Source organism: Phasianus colchicus, chromosome 6 (genome assembly GCF_987193195.1).
Source record: "Phasianus colchicus chromosome 6, bPhaCol1.hap1.1, whole genome shotgun sequence".
NCBI classification, from domain to species: domain Eukaryota; kingdom Metazoa; phylum Chordata; class Aves; order Galliformes; family Phasianidae; genus Phasianus; species Phasianus colchicus.
Window position 1 is genome coordinate 4,518,012 of NC_143441.1, and position 24,243 is coordinate 4,542,254.

General features: G+C 38.4%; 1 protein-coding gene across 2 annotated transcripts in view; it reads right to left on the reverse strand.

Moving 5' to 3' along the window:
- Positions 1-24,243, reverse strand: part of POU6F2 (POU class 6 homeobox 2) — a 338,317-nt gene that overhangs the window by 286,536 nt on the left and 27,538 nt on the right. The window contains exon 1 of one of the 2 annotated variants that reach the window (XM_031599404.2): positions 18,042-18,383. The exons of the other annotated variant lie outside the window; for it this stretch is intronic. Within the exon in view, the coding sequence (XP_031455264.2) occupies positions 18,042-18,146 (105 nt within the window). The 5' untranslated portion in view covers positions 18,147-18,383. Of the gene's footprint in view, positions 1-18,041; positions 18,384-24,243 lie in introns of those variants that run through there. 2 annotated transcript variants of the gene reach the window in all.

Here is a 24,243-nt window from a genome sequence, read left to right on the forward strand (position 1 = left end):
CAACCTTCGTGATTTGATGAAAGCATTTCTAGAGGTTTTCAAGAATCATAGAATCACAGAATCATAGAATGGCCTGGGTTGAAAGGACCACAGTGCTCATCCAGTTCCAACCCCCTGCTATGTGCAGGTCGCCAACCAGCAGCCCAGGCTGCCCAGAGCCACATCCAGCCTGGCCTTGAATGCCTGCAGGGATGGGGCATCCACAGCCTCCTTGGGCAACCTGTTCCAGTGCCTCACCACCCTCTGGGTGAAAAACTTCCTCCTAATACCCAACCTAAACCTCCCACCAACCTCCCCATTTAATACTAGACCTAGAAAGGTAAAAACAGGAAAGCTTTGTAACATGGGAGGACCAAAGTAAACAGAATAGTCCCTTGTTAGCAAGATAATTTCTCAACTGAAGAGGCAGAACCTGCTAAAATAGTGATTAATCCTTTACCTTGGGACACATCCAAAGATCACTGAATCTTACCACAAACTTCAATAGATTTTTGGATTAGTCTCTAATTAGTATTTACACTTGATCTGCCTGTGCTCATGATAAAGGTCTGTTTAGCAATACCAACAGCAGCATGTTTAACAACAGTGTCAGAACTACATCCACGTACACAGAATGCACAGAATGAAGAAGGTTCTATCTTAAGAAACCAGTGCAAATAAATTTGCATCCTATTTTAATTAATAATTAATAATTTAGCTCTTTTCTCATTTGGTACAGAGTGAAATGGGCTATTTTATCAGGTTTTGCCTGGAACAAGCAAATATGTGAAGTGAGCCTGATACACCTGAGCTCCATCCACTGATGCGGTTCTGTACCCCAACTACATAGCTGCAAAATGGGAAAAGCACCTGAAGGAGAACAGTCTCTGAGACTGGAAGGAGTGTGCAATAAAAACAAAAAAGAAGCACAGGTGCTTCAGAGGCCAAACACTACCTTGTGTTACTAAGCACAAATATTAACATATGTGAGCTATTACTCAAAAGAGAAACGTGGAGAAAGAACAGCCTGCATCTGTGCAGCTGCAGAACTACTATTTTTTTTTTCCATTCTGTCCTCTAGCAGTGAATACCCTGGCCAAACTCTAAACTGGAATTGGTTTACTTTTTCCTTGAACCTCTACTTGCAATCTGTGTAACATCACTAGGCTCAACAGGTATTTTCTATTTCATCTTACAGGTAAATGAAGGGCTTAGAAGCCAGAAAACATTGCATTTCTGAAACTCTTTTAAATATACAAGTATAGTAAAGAGATATTCTTTAAGACAAATGCAGATACGCTCACATGACATTATTCAAGAACAAAAGCCTTTCATGTAGAAGCCCTGTATAAGCAGAGAACAAAAAAAGCAGTCATATTGAATGCTAACTGTAGTAAGTCCAACATACTTTCTGTTGAGAAGGCTTGTTACCAATATTATAAAGCAAAATGCTTGACATGGCAGATCCTGGATTCTCAAAATCATTCAGTTTTTACCTTGACTGGGATTCTGTTCAGGCTGGTATGAATGGCTAGTATGAATTTTGTAAAGGATAGTAAGAGAGTTGAAGTAAGGGAATGCATCTCTACACTTTGGTTTTCTCATTTTTGCTGTTTAAATGTCAAAACCCTCATCAAGGTGCTGGGAAAAAGAGCCCTGTATATGTGTATATTAAATTTTAAAAAAAGATTAAACCCATACCTTTGTATGCGGTGGTAGAATAATTATTTCTTTGTTCCTTCTTTAAAAGGGGATTTTCAAAGCTCTCTACTAATGTTCTACTTTTTCATCTGTGGAACATCTTTCCCCTTTGAAGAAAAGATCGCCACCTATCAAAAAAAATCCAGTTTTGAACTGTTTTCTTAACCCTTAAACAATAATCCATTGAAAGTGAGACAGTACCGAAACATAGGAAAATGAACCAAACACTTTTCTAAAACTCGTACTGCGTGCTGATCTGTATTTCACAACTCTGTTTTAGGAAGCCATTCTGAACAAAATTACAATCTTTTAACAATGGTTGCCTAAATATTTCCTGACCCAAAGACAGTTCACAGGAGTCTGCAGCTGGCCATAGATTGTCTGCACTCCACAGGGAATTAGCTTGCCCCTCAGTGTAACAGAGATGCATGTAACTATCACATTTCTTCAAGCATTCTCCATGCAACTAGTATAGAGAAATTTGCCTGCAAAGCCAAAACTCAGCAATGCTGTAATCATGCTTAATCCTCTATCATTGCGAAGAATTCCAATCAATTTACCTTATATGTCGGATCAGTGAAAGGGTTCATTGATTCTCCAATGCTGTTAGCACAAAGCTGAGTACAACACGTCACAATATAACTGCAAAGTTTTTGAAATCGTGCCTAAATACATTTCTCCTTCGTTCCTTATTTTAATTTATAGCTTCCTGACAGATCCTAGGACAGTATAGATAAAGGGATTCCTGAAGCAACCTGAGTCTATTCCCATACCATGTTGAGACCTAGGCCTTAACGCAGGGCCTTAATACATTTACTAGTTATTTCATGTGTACTAGATACTCCACAATCCAACAGTATTAGCATTTCAAAAACTGTGCCTGTCCCTGCAGCTGTGTTTGTACTTCCCTGAGCCTGGAAATGCCAGAAGCAGCAGAAGCTCAGGGCACCCTCAAGGTACAGCATTAAAACCAAACTGTGTTTGCTTTGCCTGTAGGTTCCAATAGCTCACAGCAGCCTCAGTACCATCTTAGTTGTGCCACAGCACAGAGCTTGACTATCCATAACAGCCTCCAAGCAGCACCAAGACAGAGGCAGAGTGGGGAAAAGGGCACCATGCCCTGCCATCGTGGAATCAACTCCCTACTGAGGGCAATCGTGCAGAGAGGACATTCACCCACCTCTGCCCCCTCATGCTGCTCTCCATCATCCCGTGGAAAATTTTTTTAAAAAAAGAAGTTCTTAAATCCAGACTCAAATCAAGTTTTTGTTTTTAAAAAGCTCAGAGGATGTGTATCGTTCAGCAAACACTCAGCTTCTCCATTTCAGAGCAGGCTGCAAGCTGGTCTCACAGCCAGCTGCTTAGGGCTTCCTCTACCAGTCCTCGAGGGAAACAGCAGGTCTCAATTGTCCTGACCAGCCTCACTTGGAGCACATCTCCCCACATGGGCCATTAGTCCTTCTTCCTGCAATGCTGCAACTCTTTCCCAAGCCTGCCTGTGAGCCAGCATCTCAGCATGGCCTCTTACCTTCCTCCTCACAGCCACCCTGCATGATGGCCTGGGCTCAGCCAGCCTTGGGCCTGCCTTGCTCCTTGTTGCTCAGGGAGGAATCCCTTGCTGAGTAAAGGTGCTTCTCAATTTCCATCTCAGCTGATGTAAACAAACGTCCTCGTGGAATTATTACATTTCCAAAAGTGTTACATATTCACTAGATTTCCACAAAGCCTGATACATAGTCATACTATTTCCTGAAATGTTCATCCCTTTTCCAGGAACTCCGTTTCCACTTATTTTCTTCCTTTATCAGTTTTCTTTTTTCCGACTGAATTTGAGTTGGAGGTCACACACATTCTGTTTGGTGGTCTCTTAGGCAACTTTCAGTCACAAAAATGGAGGTGTTCTCATTCAGTGTAAACACTGGCTCGTCTTGTTCTATTGTGGTTTTCCTTGCTCACTTTCCTTGCTCACAAGTTATAGCAGTTGTGATATCATGTGCAATCAGCTGCCTAGTATTCTTAGCACCTATGGTTGTTGTTAGGTGCAGTTCATCTCTTACTTTTTGTATACACATTCATAAAGATTATAAATATGAATAAACTTGCTCATGATCAAGAAATTGTAGGGTAAATGTTACAGACAAAACCCCAAGCCTAACATTTTACAGCATAAGAAGTAAGGAGACATCACTGCACAGGCTTGAAAAAGTGGAATTGTTAGGAAAAAAAACCAAAAAAGACATGCACTGGAAATTTTGCCATATATTTTTGTGGCTCATTACCCACTCTGTTACATGATACTACTGCAACTACATGTCCCACGTTCTCCACCTTTGAGCTAAAGAATCAAATGTTGAGTCTCCACAACTAGTATTTGCTATCTCTAAATGCCAGCAGTAGCACTTCCTGAGCTCAGGGGTACAGACCTGGGACGAGAGCATAAGGAGATTTAGAACTACAAAGACATGCCCCGATACCAAAATGAGTTTGCATATGGAACCCATTCTTAACAATTTACCTCATGATCATTTGTGAAAACAAAAAATCTTGTATTATTTTGGCTAAATTTCATCAATCACATCATGTTGTGTTCTTGTTTTTCTTCCTCTGCTGCCTGCAGGGGAGACCTTTGCTGCATGAGAACATGAACAGAGGGTTCTAAAATATATAATTTATCTTCCTAGCCTTACTCAGTGTCATGTGCAATATGGCTGCAGAAACAGTATATATTCTAGGTAGCATTTACTAAGTAGAAGCTTATCCAAAGCAGAAGGATATTGACCAGAACAACAGTATATTTTACAAGAGCAATTTCAAAAGGATCATTAAATTCCATCAGGAGAAGACAACCATGTGCAACAATGCCTCTGCTAACAGAAAAACTTCAGGAGTCTGTTGTGAGGATTGCTTTATAGGCATGTTCTCAATTTTTCAGGCTTTATCTGAAATATCATAGGTGTCAGTTTGCTACTGCGCAGCTCTAATATCAGTTTGCCTTCAATTCAGGCACAAGCGTGGAACTTAAACAATTAATATCCAAGCTGATAGCAGCTAAAAGGGTTTTTTGTTTGTTTGTTTTTAATATTGAAAAAGAACAGGAAGATGATGGAGCTCAAGCCCTGTTTGTATACCTGCATCTAAGTGATCACAGCTCAGACCTCTGTTTACTGCACAGCTATCACACATGTGCTTTGCTGATCCATGTTAGGACAGGTCCATGAGCTTGTATTCTGAACGGATGAAGAGAAAGAACGCAATATGGAGATGTTTCTATTGCCATCAGTCCTAATTTTTCAACATTTAAGTCCTATGACAAGTAGTTCACTATATAAAACTGTAATAAAGCTCTTCAAAAATAACTGAGAATTTCAGTCTTAGCAAAGCACATTTTTCTCTATCTGCCGCCTTCTCCTCTACATCTCTTTTTTCTTCTTCTTCTTTTTTTTTTTTTCATTGACAATTACTTCTTTCCCTTTGTGCATCACTTTGGCACTCATAAGTGATTTGTAGTGGCCACCCATTCCCCTTTTTCCTTCGGTATGATGGTATGCTCTTACTAAATCATACATTAGATTATGGTTGCAATTGTAAATAATGCCAAAGAAAAGCTAAATAAGTCTCAGAAAATTACCTCCTCCTATCAGAGATAAAATCAGTGTAGTATAGGAATTAAAGTGGCTTCAAGCTGCTGAAAGTAGCAATTATATCTGTTCAAATGATAATCCAATGTTGTTTCTCTTTAGTAACCCAAAGCTTTTACTTTGCAGTAAAGTAACTGTATTAGGCACTTGAAGTGGAAAAGTACTTGGCTCTGCAATGCTTCCATTTTACAACGCTGTAAATAACTAATTGAGGCCGTGGAGAATTAAGAGTATGACAAATCATAGGGGCTTCATATGCCTACCTTGTACAAATATCAGTGTCTATTTATATCAAAAATTGCTACGTCAGTCACTGCTCTAGTAAAACTACTGGTGAGGTTGATAGGTTTTGCCTTTTGGAAATCCTAATGGCAAGATCTCCATGAAATTCTTCACTGACATTGAAATTCAGCTTTGTTGAAACCTTTAAACCTCTTGTCCATATGAAAGAGAGAGCAAAAAAGTCCTTATGTTTCTTCCAGCTTGGTGTTTTAAAATTCCTATTCTCTTTAAAAAATTATGCAAATCTCCCCAGAGAACTTTAAAATCAAATAAGTTTTCTGAAATTTAGTCTGGAATATTTTTTTTTCTTTTCTTTCTGAAGCCAAAACCCATTACATATCAGATACAATATTCAGAAAGGCTTAAATAGTATGATATTCATAAGGAGGAAAAAGAAATGGGCTTAACTTCAAGCAAGGAAGATTCATTTTGCTGTAAGGAAAACTCTCTAACAAGTTAAAATAGATACTTAAAGACAGAATAAACAGGATAAAGATATTGTGGAAGGAGTACTGCTGGAATTTCGAGAAGTACTTAGACAAATACTTGTCAGATGTGACTCAGCTACGCTGGTCCTGTCTATGTGCCCATGACTTTATGGTTACTTTCACACCTTTTTTTTTTTCTGTGATTCTTCAGTGGATGTGGCTGTTTGGAGTTGCCAAGAGAACACGTGCCAACTACATTTTTCAAAGGCTTGGAAGATAATAAAACATAAGTGGGTTGTCTCAGGATACTTGAAAAGATATATCAGATACGATGTTATTACTCCTTATCAAATTAACATTTTCTCTCTTAAATATGGCACATCTTTAAAATGGACAAAACTATGCCATATTTCCCTAGCCTCTGCATAAACAGCTGAAGTACTTGGGCTGAAATTGTCTCAAAAGTATATAAAATGAGGTAAGCTAACAGCAGCAGCAGAAAAGGTCTTCTGATAGAAAATACTAAGCCACTTTAATTATAGAAGGTGCTACAAGCCCTGCCAATATTTTTCCCTTGTGCTCCCACAAAATGGGGAAGCAAAAAGAAAAATGTCTTCACGGAATCCCTTAAGCCTCCTGTGTACCTATTTAGAAGGGGTTATGAAAAAAAAAGGAGTAGGAATCTTCTGCAAATTTCTCAGTAATCTCCTAGGTCTACCCAAACATTGCTATTTAAATATTTTTTTTTTCCCTAGTCTGCCTAAATTTTAAGATGTTTCCTGTTAATGTCACTGTCATTCTGTGTTTCACTTCTCTCTTTGTTTGCTGTTTTTTTTTCCACCCTTTGACTGGGAGTTGAAGCGTTCATCTGACAAGTATAACATAAGGTATAGAAAGAGGGAATTTAACTGACATTAATTCCTACGAATTTCATTTGTTTTCTTTTTCACTAATCCAGGCGTACTAACAGAATAACACTCTGGAAACATAGATCTTTGTCAAGTGTTGCAGCAAACTACACTGAAGACCATGGGCTTAAAAAAAGAAAGAAAGAAAGAAAGAAAGAAAGAAAGAAAGAAAGAAAGAAAGAAAGAAAGAAAGAAAGAAAGAAAGAAAGAAGGAAGGAAGGAAAGAAAGAAAGAAAGAAGGAAAGAAAGAAAGGAAAGAAAGAAAGAAGGAAGGAAAGAAAGAAAGAAAGAAAGAAAGAAAGAAAGAAAGAAAGAAAGAAAGAAAGAAAGAAAGAAAGAAAGAAAGAAGGAAAGAAGGAAAGAAAGAAAGAAGGAAGGAAAGAAGGAAAGAAGGAAAGAAGGAAAGAAGGAAAGAAGGAAAGAAGGAAAGAAGGAAAGAAAGAAAGAAAGAAAGAAAGAAAGAAAGAAAGAAAGAAAGAAAGAAAGAAAGAAAAAGAGAGAGAATGAGAGTCATAGATTAAACCTTTTGTTCTGTTCAATGGTAGCTCAGAAGTATACTCATCTGAAAACTGTAATTAACTTGATTGATTGAGAAAGCAGTCTTTATTTTGGTTTGTTTGTCTAATCAGGCACTGACTACAGTAGTCTGACTGGTATTCACTTCCCCCCCCTCTTCCATGTTTTACTTACTACCAGCAAAGGTGCAGGTGATGGTAGGTAAGACAGAATCTGACACTTTCAACTTTTCTTTTTTTTCTTTTTTTTTTTTCAGTTCATCTGATCAGAGTGGATGTTAATGAGCACCTATGTGTGGCTAAATAAGGCTTAGTCCTTCTCTTCCTGATTTCTGCCTATCCCTTTGCCATTTCCATCTGCAAGCTGGTAATTCCATTCCATCTATTTGGGCCTAATTCCCATTTACACTATGGTGTTTTTCTACCATTCTGGAAATATAAAAAACTTTGAAGTACACATAAATAAATGACTTTTACACCCACTTTACAGCTGTTATGTGCTGCCAGATGGTATAAAGAGGTTTCAGTATAAAGTAGAATCAGGCTATCTCCAGGGGCTAAGCTTCCCAAAAAAGAAAAATAACCAAACACAAGCATTAAAGAATGAAACAATAATTGCTATTTTAAATAAGATTTTTCTTTTCAAGTGCCAATTCCAGTCTTGGTTACTTTAGAATTAAGGGAAATTACATGAGAATTCTTACAGTTTGCCTTGCAGGACTGATTGGAAAAAAAAGAGACCAGTTTGAATCCAGTATAATTAATATCAGTCAGGGCACAGAGCACACCGGGCCCCATTTCAAAGTCCTTTCTTTTGCTTTCCGTGCTTTCTTGCTGGTTTGCTTGGAACTCTCATCATACAGTTCCTAATTAATCAAGCGCTGTAGAAGACACTGGGAAATTTGCTCATGTGAGGGCTTCTGAATCTGATGGAACAAGCTTCTTAGCTGCTGTTGATCATGTTTACCCGAATGTAACTCTATTTAGCTCCACAGCTACTTGTGATTCACACTGATAAACATCAGATCAAAAACAGACCCCAAGAACACATCTTGAACTTACTCACTTTTAACATCTGTTTGAGGTTTAGTGTGCTTTTATTTCCTTAGGAAAATGTGCGGTTATTTTGCAGTTGTTGCTTTGTTGTTTGTTTTTTTGTTTTGTTTTCTTTTGTTTTTTAATAGTAGTAGCTAAGATTCACCTACATACCCTAATAAACGCCTGTTGTAACAGAAAGGAATGACATCGTGGTAACAATAAGGTTAAAAAAAAAAATCCAACACACTGGTCAGATTAAAAGCACAGATCTCTGTGCAGTTCTTAGTTCAATAAAATGCTGTGGTGCTTTGTGGTCAGAAGGAAATACTCCTTCAGCAGCATGTGTTTCTACTGTGTCCTTCATGAAAGAGTCAAAGGGTACTTTACAATCCAATCCAATGTCGGATATAACCTTTTAAATAAATAAACTGTGGTTTAAGGATTTAGAAATCACTAGATCAAAGAATGTAATCTTTGAGATCTAATAACTACGGTGATGGGCCTGGCATAAGGACATGAGTAGAACAGAACAAAGGCTTGCTGAATATCCACAGTCCTCTTGGGTTAAATTCATCACCCTAATTCCCTAGTTAGGGGGCAACCTTCAATTTCCCCTTTTGCTAAGAATACTGCAGGAATTTAAAAATAAACTGAAGCCATTACACATAAGGGGAAGAAACCGCAAACTCCAGCCCCTCTTTTGACTGGCTATTCAAAACCCAGGTGTTGCTTTCAGAACACAGGCCAATGAGTCCATTGCTTAAAGCCTAGAGATCTCAGATGCAGCCTCCAGGTTTTCACCTACCCACACAGCCTCACACACAGACTCTTGCTCTCTGGGGTTAACTGAATGGAACTGGAGAACCAGCCTATTTTTTTGGTGATACGTGTCTAAATTCCACTGTGGTCAGGTGAGATCCAAGTCTTCAGCATCCCATTGCCTAAAACAGAATATGTGAGCTTTCCTGTTGATTCTGTGGGTGTGCACTCAAGAATATGCTTAAATGATTTCATTGTGACCCTTCAAATAAGCAGTATCGCTAATACAAACACAAATATAGCTGTGTTCAGAGCCATTAAAAACCCTCATGTGCTGCTTTACGGCACTCCAGTTATTCCTCTATCAGGCTTTGCTCTTACAGGCTTTTGTTTTCTTTTTTGTTTTGTTTTGTTTTGTTTTTGTGAGAAGCAGGAGCAGGTGGTAAATGCTGCACCCAAACTTTGGGAAAAATCTTATCTTTCTTTCTTTCTGACCATGGGCATTAGAACACACAAGCCATCACTTCTGCCATTTGTCAGATCTGGCTGCAAGACTAGGCTTCCTCTGTTCTGAATTCAGTACTGCAACACAAAGGATGTAAGAACCAAGCTGGAACATCCAGTTTTTAAGGAGCTGTTTTGGTTTTTTTGCTCTTAATGAACAACATTTTTCCAACTCCAAGACCACAGTTTGCCTTGGAATGATATGAGTTTGATGTCTTCCACTTTATTCTTCCACATCATAAACCACTTTTGCATTTCCTACAACTTCAACATTTCCTCCAAAAGACTGACAGTTTCTTGTTTGCAGATGTTATTTCTGCTTTGTATAATCCACTTAAAGAATGTGAAGCACGTTTTGTACACAGAAAGGTATGGACACAGAGAAGGGAAGGTAAGACTCATGGCCAGACTTCCTGCAATAGCTGTTTGTTTCCTACAGCAGCATAATTCTCTTTTATTCAAGATTATTTTTGTTCACTTGAAACTTAACAATTTTCACAGGATGCTTTTCAATTTTTCCTTCATTAACAGTGTCTGAGCTGGAAAAAATACCAAACAAAGAATTTTCCCTTGGGAACTTCAGTGCCTAATCCTTCCTTCAAGGGACACTGAAAACATTCAGGCCTGGCTGGAGCAAAGTGCAAAAATGGTGTGAAGTCCAAGATTCTGGAAGCATTCAGTGCTTGGCAGCACCTCGTGCCATTACCAACAGTATGGCAGAAGGGTCTGCCTTAAGCACTGCCAGAGCTATTTGCATGTTTAACCCTTTTTTATTTTTAAAGCTGGAGTAAAGATCTTTCAGTAAAGATGGAGCACATCTCTTTGTTTTTTATTAAAAAAAAAAAAATCACAGCTTTTAGTTATAATATTTCTGTTTCTGTTATGTTTCTGTTATAATATCTGTTTCTGTTATAATATGAAGACATAGAAGCCTATGCTATTTGCTGTTGATGGGAAACAATGTGATTTTAAGTCATAAGCTTGAGATCAGGATAGAAAGTGTTCTAATTTATTTATTTTTTAAAAAACAAATATATAAATGGGATAAAGACACCGCCTTCTAAAAATCAGGCTTTTTACTCCATAATATCCCTCCCTACTGCACAGGAAATATGAAACTCAAGCAAAACCTATGTTAGAGTTTTACAAGTTGGCTCAGTAAGCGGAAAAGTAGCCCGAGATGTTAACAGCTTAGCATAAAGGACAACACTGTGATGTGGCATTGTCTCCTACAGCCTAATACCAGCTGTTCTGCAATATGTTTAACATGACTTTCACTATTTCCTGTTGCTCGAAATTCTTGTTTCCATAGCAGGGGGTGACTAAAAACACTTCTGTCTTTTACTGTTGCCCCTGCAATGTTTCATTTTTGGATGCACAGTTACACCACCGGATTGCATCTTCTAAACATGTATGGAGACCGAGAGCTTTGGAAACGCTAGAAATGTGTAAAGTAAAAATTACTTGATGGAATCAATTCCTGTAGGTAACACAAAGTTCCATTCTAACATTTTTTTTCCTCTTTGCAGTGCACATAGGTTCAGGGTCCCATTCTGCAAAAAGTTAGCAATGGGAATAGGTTACATTTAGCCTGTAGTTTAGGTTACACTGACTGGAAATATTACAGGATCAAAAACTACTCTTGCAAGTAAGATTTTGCAGCAATGCTGATCAAATTTTTGCTTTGTTTTGTTGGTTTTTCTTTAACAGTAATGTGGTGCATGTAAACCAGAAGCACCTGTTCTGATCAGAACAAGTGTGAGTGTCCTGTAAATCTTCAAGGGTATGAGCAAAGGGCACAGGACAGCTGTGCAGCCACACCTGAGAGTATGATCAAGGCTCAGGGTATCCTGGAAAACATCCTTCCTCAGCTTTTAGGATATGCTCAAGTGTTAATGATCCCAATGGCTGTTAACACACGTGGGTAAAAGGAAGACTGTGCAAGAGAACTTTCTGGATCTAATTTTGCTGTTAAAAAGTGTGGCAAGTACAAACTGTAGCACTCCTTCATAATAGTAGTAGGCTTTTTTATTTTAGGAACTATAACATCTATTTTAAAAAGCTTCAGAAAATGTAAGTTTGGCTCAGAATAAAGTTTTCTGGGGATACCCAAACCTTCTGTTTTCAGCTTGTTCCCACTACCACTTTTAGAAGTGGCTGGGAATTTAGAACATTCTCTTGATCTTCAAAATTTTCTTTTGATCTAACAGTTAGACAAAGCTCTCCTGTGGAACAGCACTACCAGTCAACAGAGAATCAGTAGCAAATATCAACAGCTAATCTTTCTCTTTTGAAGAAACAGTCCTACATATCACAGAGGTTTCAAAGCCAGCGATAAAACAAAAACCCCGAAGCTATAGTCCATTTACCTGTAGCCCCGACATCCCTGAAAAGTAAAAACGTTCAAGGGCCTTGAATTACTATCTTTAATCCTAATCGTCAGTTCTAATTACAAAAGAGTTTGCATTGCATTTATTTAGCTGGCATTTAAACCAGGCTTTGTTATATTTATTAGCAATGACAGTTACTCAATAGGCAAGCTGGACCAGATCCTGGGAAGTGTTATTTCTGTGAGGAGTCCCACTGAGCTCTGTGCTGTGCTGTGCACCTTGTGGCAGCAGACATTGCTGATGTACCTAACGATGCCAAAGCTTGTGTGCACTTAAGAGAGCAACTTTTAAGTGCAAGCTTAAGCCCCGTTAATAAGATATAATTTCAAGTCTATACTCAGAGTGCACTGGTCTTCGTGCCATTCTTCAACTTTAGGGTAAGAAGCATTGCAAGAAAATGGCACTGAGAGATGTAAATCACAGGAACAAGACTGTTTTGCCATCTTCTCATCTAATGCTGAAAGTGCTGTATACAATTTGTCTTCAACTGTCCTTTTATTTTCCCCCATTTGAGCTGCAGTTCAGATCAGAGAAGAAAAATAAAAGTCTTGTTACAGCTACAGGTCAGTGGAAGATAAGAGGCTCAGCACAGTCACTTCTCTGTACCTTACATACAAAAGTGGCCCAGACTGGTATTTAGATTATCAGTCTACAATCTAGGAAACACAGCAGAGGTTCTTGAATGTAAATGCATTGCCAAAAGATAAAAATCTACATCACTGGACGAGTGTTGCTTTGCCCAGCAATTTAAAGGTCATCTGGCATACATTATTTTCCTCTTACAATTAGAATAATAGTGAATATACACAGAGCATAAACCACAGCTTTTTAAAGATTTGACCTCTTAATTGGCCTGACCCACGAACTAACACACGAGGCAGCAGAGAAGCACAGAATGGAAAAAAGTGAAGAAATTCAATAAGGGAAAATGACTAAAGATGTTTTTAGAGGGCTGATTTAAATTAAAACCTGATTACAGTGTGAAAACAAGGAAAGCCTTTTTAAGCATGAATGAAAATGATAAAAATCCATCTTTTCTGCTGCAAAAAGAAAAGTCAACAGAGAAATGCATTCTTTTGCTGGAATCCAGGCCTAGGACCAAAGAATTTACATATATTAAGTTAACGAGATCCAAACTCCTCTATAACAAATATTTATACTGTAAAATATTACCACTGCATTCCTGCACATCCTTACAATAATAATTCTTAAGGACACAGTATGCTGGAGAGTGTATAAAGCAGTACGTTTCTGCGGAGATGGAATGCTTCATTATCAGAGTACCAGCTTGTTCATAAATATTAAAAAAAAAAAAATAGATGTTTTTGAAGTTTTTCAAACACAATTCGTATTGTTTACACTGTCTCTCTGCTACTGGAAACAGCAGTCAGCATGTACCTGTCCATAAGCCTCTCTCTTACTTTCTCGAGGTGCAGAAAGCAGCTGCTGGTGTCTGTAAAGGACAGGCATGTCCATGCTGGGCACCGAGGGGACACCTCCTCTGACCTTACTTATGCAAGTAATCATGTTACAGGATTTGTCCCAAACTGTGGACAAAAAGGCTTATATCCTTCCTGAATTATAAAGTGGGTCCTAAAATTACATGTAAGGTGGTTCTTTTCTGCTTGTCTAAGTTATACATGCTCCTGTAGATTAGAGATGGGAATCTTCCAGGGGAGAAGGATCTTCTCTGTTACTGCAAGAGGAATGACTTGAAGATGGCTCAAGACAAACTAACGCTGTAGAGTTGATTCTCATCTGGCTCTGCTGGAAATTAAGCTCCTGGATATGCTGTGATCTGAGTTACAAAGCAATACGGACAACAGATGAAACTTCATCATTAATCATGGGGGGTAAAAAAAAACTAAAAAAACCCCAAGCCCAAGGATCTAAAGCAGAGTAGGAAGGCCAACCTTAATTGTAGCAACACATTACTCACCAAAAGTGGGCCTTGGAGCTGAGCTCTGTCTGAGTAAAGAGCATGTGCTTAGCACTGCATAAATAGCTGTTAATACGAGATAAAACAGAGCATTGTCCATTTAAAAATATTTGATAAACTTGGATAGCGTGTATTCGATAGTGTGTAGGAGGAGAAGTCAAGCACCGTAACAATAATTGCAAGTGCCTGCTTATTTGAAGAGTGCTACATAATTTACAGAGAGATCTTATTTAACCCTCTCTTCTCTCTCTCTCTTTTTTTTTTTTTTAAAAACACTACATTTGCAAGAACCAGTGAACACAGAAATGTGCAGCCAGCCCAGGCCCTCAGGCCGGTGGATCAAGATGGCAGGCTGGCCTTGGGTCCCCTGGGGCCAGCAGAGCCAGAAGGGTGATTGGACACGGTGACCTGTCTGCATGAGATGAGACAAAAACAGGAGGGCTGTAATGCTGATGAACTAACCTGTCACTCACAAGCTCAGGTCTGAAAAAAAAAAAAAAGAAAGAAAGAAAAAAAAAAAAGGATAGAAGAAAAGAGTGCAGCACAGATTTTTAGAAAATATACGAGGAAGAAAAAATACAGCGTGGTTGGAATAATTAGATGATACATTTAATTACCTTTTGATTTAGATGGGCTCAGGATATATATATAGAATGTGACACAAAATCCAACTAATTGCTTCCATAAAAACAAAAGACATTTACAGAAATGATGGGTATTATTGTTCAGCATGCAAGGAAGGATGCTACAGACTATTGCAGACAGGGATCGGGGTTTTATTCCAAGCACTCCAGTTATGAATCAAAATCACAATGAGCAATGGGCTTCTAGATCTTGACACACTAGGCAAGGAGGTTGCTCTTCAGAGTACTTGGCTGTTTAATTGCTTGCTAGGGGGAGGAAAAGTCCAGAGGGAAGGTACAGGCACAGTTCTGCACTTTGGAGCCAGGTGCCAGGTAGTAGAGGGCTGCAGCACTGTGCCAGCCATTGCCAACACCAGTGGGAGCCACTGCAGGCATGGGTGCTTGGAGACGGATGAAATCGTGGATAAAAAAAAAAAAAAAACAACAGTGGAAAGTGCATTTAATGATGAACACGTAATCCATGATGAGGATGCCCTTAAATCAGCATGCTCCTGCAATTACTTTCTGTGTCATACACAGACGAGCGTTTGAGCTACAAATAACTGCTAGTGTTTCTGATGTCTACTGGAGCATAGATACACATGTATAGTTTGGATTTTTAATTAGGCAGGCTTACACTCCATTAGAAGCAAATGAGATGGAATTTAAAGCTGCATCTGCAAGATTAGCCAAAACAAAATCTAGTTCTCGCTAAAATCTGGAGAAAAAAAATATGATTCTGAAATAAGAAGAGCAAATGATAAGCATTTATTTAAAGTTTTTGATTTCTGAGGTTTGAAAGTTAACAAGGACTCTTAACTTTTGTCTAAAACAATAATGTCAGGAAATGAACATATCTTCTAGCAATATACACATCCTAAATGCACAGACCTTTATTATTTATCAGTATTAAACAAAGACTTACAGTATAGAGATTTTATGGCTTGAGGTTTATTTTTTGATAGTCATTTTCTATTATCAGTTGACTATCAGAGCACATTAAGAAAGTGTATTTCTAGTTTCAGTAATGAATGGTAACTATGCTATTACTCTGTTGTTCCCAAGTTTTACATAATGCTTTGATTCTATAAGTACAGAATACAAATTATTTTGTCAAAAAAAAAAAAAAATCATTAAATATTTGTTTAATCTTCACAAATCAGCTAATACTGACCAAACACTGGACAAGTAATCAATAACATACTTGAAAATTATGTGTTTCTATGAACTCTTTTGGATGTATCTAATTACACACAGAACATGCAAATGTGCTCGTGTAGAGATCTAAAAAAAAATACATTTGAAACACCTATCACATTAAGTTGCACAATAATAACGTAGATAAATTCTGACGTTTATAAAAAAGTTGCTAACCTAAAAAGAGAATACGTTTAGGTATTTTAAGTGTATGCTCTTGTTATCAGATTTTTAGGAAATGAAATACAGTAATACAGTACACATTGATAAGCATTCTTCCAGGCATTCACTGAACTTTTTTTAATTGATGAAATATGAAATGTTGCACACGGAAAAAAAAAAAAACAAAACAAAACCAACATGCTCACACCCTTTCAGCCTCAAAACCACTCTCCTAGAGCTAGCAGGCTTTAAATACAAAATAGCTAACTCACACTTTTTCTTACATGCCGAAGAGAAAGTTACATTAAAGGGATATTACAAGCTTTGAGATTTATCAGGGTTTCAGGGTACATTTTCTGTCACCTACACTTGCACAAAACCTTGCTATTGTACTTGCTGTAGAATCATTAAATATTTTTCTTTAAGACTGAACAAGTTTACACAAAAAGGTAATTAACCTGTTCTAAAATACATATTTTCATGCAGTGTAATACTAGCTAACATGCCCCACTTTTTAGGTACAAGGCAGCCTAATAGAAAGCTGTTAATGTTTGGGGGGTTTTTAATAAAAAATGTATTTTCTATTTTTAAAATATTTAAAGCAATAGAAGTCTGTGGTAAACATGGTATTACATATTTGACATTTTCCGCCTAGAAATGCATTACTGTGTACGATGGTATTAATAAACCATGTGCTTTGAGGGACTTCTGTGCTTTGCCATAATTTAGTTGAAAACAGTGCACAGGATGCGTATTTTTCCACCATTATATCAATGTATAGGAAACAAACACTATGTCATCACTTCAGCAGCATGCGTTCACTACACTGGAAACATATGCAAAAAAAAAAAAAAAAAAAAAAAAAACCCACAAACTTTTGAGAGTTTGAAAAATCCCCTTTGCCAGAGACCGATTTACAAAGCAGTGGCTAATGAGAAAGTGTTGAGCACTTAAGATTTTGTTAGAAAAAAGAAAACAGACACCCTCTTCCGACTCTGGCTGCATTCATAGGGAAACAGCCCTCCGTGTAAACAGGAGAAAATAATTTAATTTCTGTCCCCACTCCAGGTTATTATTTGAAGCAAACGAAAAGACAATGATTCCCCTCTCTTCCGGCTAAGCTCAAAACAGCACAGTTAAACACACACATAAAAACTACAGACTTATCAGAAATCACAAAACAGAAAGAGAAGGACTCACTGACCCATTTGGAAGACAAAGACGACAAAATGGAAAAGCTCTAAAAATCAGCTTGTGAGGCCTTTGAGAGATATTCTTCTGGCATTTCATCACAGCAGCCCCAGACCAGTTCCCTTCCCTGGATACAGGGAGGGAGAACTAAATAGAGCTGTTTATTAAAGCTGTTGTGCTGGATTGCATTAGGAAGCACGAGCAGACCACCTGGACCTTTCAGATTGTGGCAGTGTTTAATTTGCAGACTGCCCCTCTGCAGCAGCAAAGACTACTACGTTTACCAAGCTCAATCACACATTATCTGGGTTAGGAGTAAAAGGAGAAAAAATATATATACATATAGAAATAAAGAGGAAAAAAAAAAAAAATCCACAGCCTGTAGTATAGGAATACAGTCAATATAGGAATAATGAACAGCATCAGGAATAGAAAGCGACTCCCCAGCAAACATAACACTTTCACTGCTTAGTTCTTCTACTTCAGCACATGTAAACAAAATACAGAGGTAAATTAATAAATAGATTGATTTGGCAAAGCTCAGACTAAAGTACAGCCCGGGTTTACTAGAAGAAAAGCATGGTATTTTAGGTTTAACTCGTGATTCCCTGGCCGGATTATTGTGGTTCTTATGCCTTTCTCACTTTCAGTACCACACTCACTGGTAGCTGAAGATACAGATAGAAAGATGGTACTGTAAATATGAATTATGTGAATCATATGGTTAGACCCTTGTGAAAAAAAAAAAATAAATAAAAGGGGAGTTGAGAAATGGCTGACTCCATACCTGACCAATTACAGCTTGCATGGTCCCTGTGTCCTGCTGAGCTGAAAGATCGCAATCCATCATATGTAGTCTTTGAAAAGGAGAATGGGGGTTTCTGGCATGCATCTGTCAATCAACTTCTGCACTCACAACCATCACCAAAAGCAAGGGAAAAAAAGTCAAGCTGCTCCACCAAATAGGATGAAACAGTCATGTGACCTTCAGCACACTCACACACATACATACTTCCATATAACGTACGAATTTTCTGCAGATATGAAATGACATTGACAAATACCCAATACCAAGTAAATAAAGTGAGACAAACAGCTACTCACCAAAGACAAAACACTTGCTGTAATCTTCAGCCTAAAGATTTAATAATCCTAAAAGGTATTTTAAGCTGTGGCTTGTCTTTTGAGCCTAAACTTTTCAGATAAGGTGATATAATTTTATATATGCAGACAGTGGTCAGGACTTTAACCCCTTGTCTCCTCTCACAGCCTCTGCTTTTTATTTCCCCCCCTGTATTTCTACGTTACAGCTGTTTGAGCTCCTGCTTTTATTTTTTTCTGCAAGTTTCTTTTGTGTCAAAGTCCCTCGCGTGGTTTTTTTCATACAGTACACAAATTAGGAGAACTTAATAAAAGAAAATTACCAACAGGATAGGAAGGAGCAGGGACTTTGGATCCTGTGTCAGTACTTGCAGCCCCAAACGTGCCTCTCTGCTTTACGGCACCAAAAGTCAAATGTTTTCCTTATTGGAAATATATATTTAAGTATTAGTTTATGCGAGATGTGATGAGCACTCAAAATATAAAATATTCAGACTATGTAAATCCTACTTACAGAATCCTTTCCATTTTGAAGGTTAGCAGAGTTTTGGTTCATTCACTGCTCCACTGAACTGACATAAAATGTTGTTACTTATGATGGCAAACATTACCATTTTTTTTCTAATGGAAGCAGTTTGTTTCATATATCTTCCCCCTCTGAGTTAAGATTTGCAAGAATTTCCAAGACCATTTTTTTCTTATTGTCAAAATACATCAGCCACTTGTCTCCAAAAACGGAGTGTCGTGAACAACACGCCACGGCATTGATTGCTGATATGTTATTGGCCAGTGATTGCTGAAGGGTGACATTAATGTAACCCGGTAGCACTTTAACCCTTCGAAGATCAATGCAGTCCTCTGGCAGTAGGTTAGAATAACAGCCCGTGTCATTTTTGCTGCATCACATCTTCGTATAAATATTAGTGTGTCTTTTTGCCCTCCTAAAATTGCATTTGTGGTATCAGTGCAAAAAAAAGTTGATTTTCAAAGACTGCCAGAAGCAAAAATGCAGGAAAAAAAAAGCAGCCTCATCTCTGGGCATAATATAATGCACATCTTCCATTTTAAGTAAGATCCTGACAATATTTTGAAGTTAGTATCTCTTTTTTTAACGGTATTGATAATATTGATCTTACCATGTGATAGACGAAGAAATGTGAGAATATCAATATCCCAATAGTAGGCACAGCATCTAATAGTTCTTACAGTGTAATTTTAAGATCCAGCATGCAGCAATGCCTAGAAAATAATGGAACATATATGTATGTACACGTGTGGGCATGTGCACACAGGTAAAGGAGGGAGCATCTATTCTGAAGGGACTGAGATGGGCAGGGTGTATCAATCTTATCTTCCATTCTTCTCGTGTTTTTGGTTGTTTTTGTTTTTGTTTTTTTAAGGATAAAGTTGAGAAAGGAAGTTTTGATAAGTATTTCAAAAATCAGAAAAAAAGAAAAGAAGTCATGCTCAGATGCACGGGGAGCCAGAAGTGCTCCTGGGCCAAGACATTTTAGCCTTAAAAGCTTTTCAAACCAAGCACTGTTTAAAGAGAGATGCAATATTAACACTGAAACTCTGCCTCTGGGTGGAGGGAGGAGTATTTGAAGTGGTGCTTCCAACATCTGCTCTGCGTTTCACTTATAAACATAATTAAAATGCACCATTTGTGCTGAAATCTTATCTGCTTCTTGTTCATGGAAATAAATACACTGAATGAATATCTTGGGCTGCCTTTTGGTCTGCTGAGGATTTGGTGTTTTTTCATCCCTCGGGACAATTCTGTGGAAAAAACAGGCAGCCCAATATCCATGACATCACATGCAGTCCAAATACAGTTGGTGAATGGGAGAGTGAGTAGAGGAGACTTCCTTGGCTGTCTTAAGAATAACAGGCACTGAAGGGAGATACTCCGTAGGAATCAGAAAGAAGGATTAAATGATGTTTATTTTGTAGCTGCTTTCCAAAGAGGATCCTTTTTAAATGGATATATACAAACATCTTTCAAATTTCCTTCTCTTCCCTGAGCAACACAACCTCACAATTACTTCTGTGAATTTTTTATTAGCCAATGCACTGACGCAGAAAAATGTCGCAGCATCCAAATAAGCAGAGTGCTCATATGAAAACACCTGCACACACTCAGGCCTGCTGCACCTTGTGTACCAACAAACAGGGCAGCCTCTTGCTCACACTCACACAAGGCTGTAGGAGCTCCTTCCTCACAGGAGAACCTGTGCTGCCACTCCTTTTACCACTATTTCTGGGAAATGCCAATCAAAAACCCACAACACAAGGGGCTCTGCATGAGTCACTGGCATATCTCATCCTTTGGGTGTTCCACTTCCAGCCATCAAAAAGGTGGAGGAATGAGGTGGCTGCACTGGTGAGCAGAGCTCAGAGAGGAGCTCAGCAGGCTGTGCTCGCTCTTACATTGCCAATTTAAAATAAGGTGTCCATTATTGCATCCTCACCCCTCGCAGAGAGTTCCTGTCTCCTTTGAAATTCTTTTTTGGTGGATCTTCATCAGAATAACCAAGAGGAAGACAGTTGTGATGCTAGAGCATGTTGACTTTCTTATGTGCCACAGCAGCACTGGAACAATGAAAGGGGCAATGAAAGGTTTACGCATAGGCAAGGCTCAATTATGACTTAATTTATGAAAATACAAGTTCAAGGGGGCCCAAAGCCTGTGCTTTGAGTCATACACTGGATCTCTGAAATCCAGGAAAAGTGGTGGCCCCTGTTGCCACTGACTTCTTGCTCTCTTTCAGACTCTTAATTTTTTTCTAAGGAGAGACATTTGCAGTATGTGTCTCCTTTCTAATGGAAATAATAAAAATATTGAAGTAGTACTTTAATATTTTAATAATTACAATAATTACTGTGATTGATTCTCTCTCTCAAGTACAAAGCTGAGAATTTGTGAAAACTGTATGATTGTACATAACAGTGTCTCTTCTTTCTTCCAGGAGAATGTATATTTCCTAGGTAAGAAAGGCAAGATTTAAAATTATGCAGAAATTCAAAGTCCAATTACTTCTTAATTTAAATGTGTTAAAACACACATATTTTTTTTATTCTGCTCCTTATTTATGATTGCTTATGTTCTCTGCTTCAATAACTGCAATACTTGCGATCAGCAGAACACAGAATTTTACTACATCTTTCTGCAGTTGCTCGAATTCCATAGCAGAACTTACAGTTGCATTAGTGAGTCGAGCAACATCCTCCTGCTTCTTACAGCCTTGGTACGCTAGGGGGACTATTTTTCCTCTTTTCTGAAGTGACGGATGAACAACACTGTCAGAGCAAGCTGTTGTACCTCGCAGCATAGGCCCTTTACTCACTGGTGCTGAACAGGTTAAACATGCAAGGCTCAGGCTTGCACTCTTCGAAGATAAACAAGCCTAATTCTAAGCTGTCAATGGCTTTTCCTCCCTCTCTCTCTCTCTCTCGATCCATCTCTGCCAACCAAGCACAATATTGCATTTTGCATCTTGATTTTCATGGATATGTGAATGGGTCTTTTTCCGTCTGAGCAAAAATTCTGTTCTCATTTATGCTAATTCCAAAAGAACTGTTACATATTAAGAGGAACTAATGGAATACAGGCTCTCTCTGCAAGTCCATTCTGGCAATCATTTTTGCTTTCTGCAGGGAATTTTGTTTACTTAAAAAACAATCAAACAAACAAACAAAAAACCTGCTTCTAATTTCAGCTCCTCCAGATTTTATGAGTGTATAATTTCTGGGCACCTTCAGCTTTCCCGGAGCTCCATTTTTCCAAAAACTGAACTACTAGGATGTTCCCACCCACTTCAGTGACTGTATTCCCTTTCCCTCATGAGCACTTGACTATATCATAGAATGGAAATTTGGAGAAAGAAGAAAATTCTGTGCCTGAGTTGCTGGAACAGGGCCTAAGCATAATCTCAATTTTTTACATTTCTGTGCTGCCAGTGGGGAGGCTTTCTTTCCCACAGCATGACTGTGCACTGTTAAAAAAAATCTACAATATTTTTTTTTCCACTCTGTTTTAGAGAGAGAAGGCTTGCTATCACATTTTGGGAAGTGTTTTTGGGAAGCTGAGGAGAAATTCTCCCTGTTTCCTACTATATCTAACAAGCTGGTCTGGTTGAAAGCTGTTTTTTGTGTCTCATGGAGGCAATCATTCATTGTTTCTGACTAAAGAAGAATTTATATCAGGTGGAATGCACTTCCTAAAATGGTTCATCCTGTCCCTGTAGTGAAGGGACGGTGTCTTCCTCCTCCACTCTTATGTAAAATGTGATTACAACAGTGATGCTAGAATCTATTTAGTCAAATGACAAACTAATGTCTGGCCTCTCCGAGATGAAACAGCATTGTGGTGGGAAAACTTGCCAGGAGAAGAGATTAACAAGAAAAGGTAATGTGCTGGGTAAGGCATAAGAATATACTTCCCACGTGTGTCACTAGCTACAGCAGTATAATAAAGCCACATTCCTCACATCTCATGGTTTCTTCTGCAGTGTCTGAGACAATAGACTTTTTAAGCTATCTCCTTACTGGATATAAAAAGAGGCAATAGCAGAGATTTACATCGTGTGAAGAGCAGACAATATTTGGCTGAACCAACATCATTGAAGTAAGGCAGCCAAGAAGTACGAATGAGCAAACAAATGATTCTTACAGTGAAGGGATGGTCCTTTTCTAAATTTTTGCAAAATCGCTGGCAAGATTTAGAATATGACATCGAGAAAGACAGCAGAAATATTAAAAATAAGGCATCTTATTCTATTCCTTGAGTAATAAGAATGGATTACTCAGTCATGGCATTAACAGTATAACTCTTCAAAGCACTAACATTCTTACCACACCAGTATGGAAAAACAGGTAGTTTCAGTGTCCTCTCACTGATATATTTGCTTTCAGACTGTATGTGGTTTATCTTTTATAGCTCCTCCCACTTTAACATGAAATAATGGAGAAACAGCATCGTCAAAGGCTCCAGAAATGACTGCATGTTGATGTGGCATAAGGGGTGGATAGTGCCACTGAAAGTACACTTTTCCTACAAACTACATATCTGTTAGATCCCCAGTTCCTAAAAAGAAGTCTAAGTAAAATGATGTACCTGTATACCTGTGCGTTTCTTGCTCCAAGCACTATAGATAGCGTTTGAATATTTCATGTGTCAAACAAAGGTGTGCTATATACTGTCTGGCATTACATTAGGACATCTTGCAGTGAGAAATGTTTGATCTGCTGGTAGTCAGTTCACATCGTGTGGTTACACACTTTATATCCTGCTGTGTACTGCACAGGATCCAGTGAGAACGTGATAGCTCTGAGCTACTGAAATAGCTAATTTGTTTCATCTATCAGTAAACTCTGTTATTTACTTATGTGTATGGCAAAGTCACTAAGCCACGGAAATTATGATAGAAGCAATTAATAGCAAAAATTGTATTTAAGTTTGTCTAACATTTTCTTGCTTTATGACGTTCACAACTCTTTGCTGGACATTACTGCTCAGATCTCCCTGTTGAGGATCAGTTTCTGTCTGTCATCACAGAAAACTAAGGCTTACAAAGCGAGGCAGAATAGGTTCATGAAAGGCCCTAATGGATTGCTAAATACTTAAAAACCCTTGGGCTTAGTAATTGCCTGAGCTGTAAACTGTTAAAGGATGAGAGTGTACAAGGAGATCATCAGGGAGCAGCAAGGCTACTCATTAAAGACAGGTGAACCAGAAGGTTTTGGTGACACAGGCCACGGATGGGGCTCTGTCCTGTACGGTCTGAACCAGGCGAGCAGACTTAAGGGCTGCTAACCTGCTCCATTTGCAGCCCCTGAGCCAGATAGAGGTTGAGCCAGGTTCAGGCCTGGATAGGAATTCTGGCTGT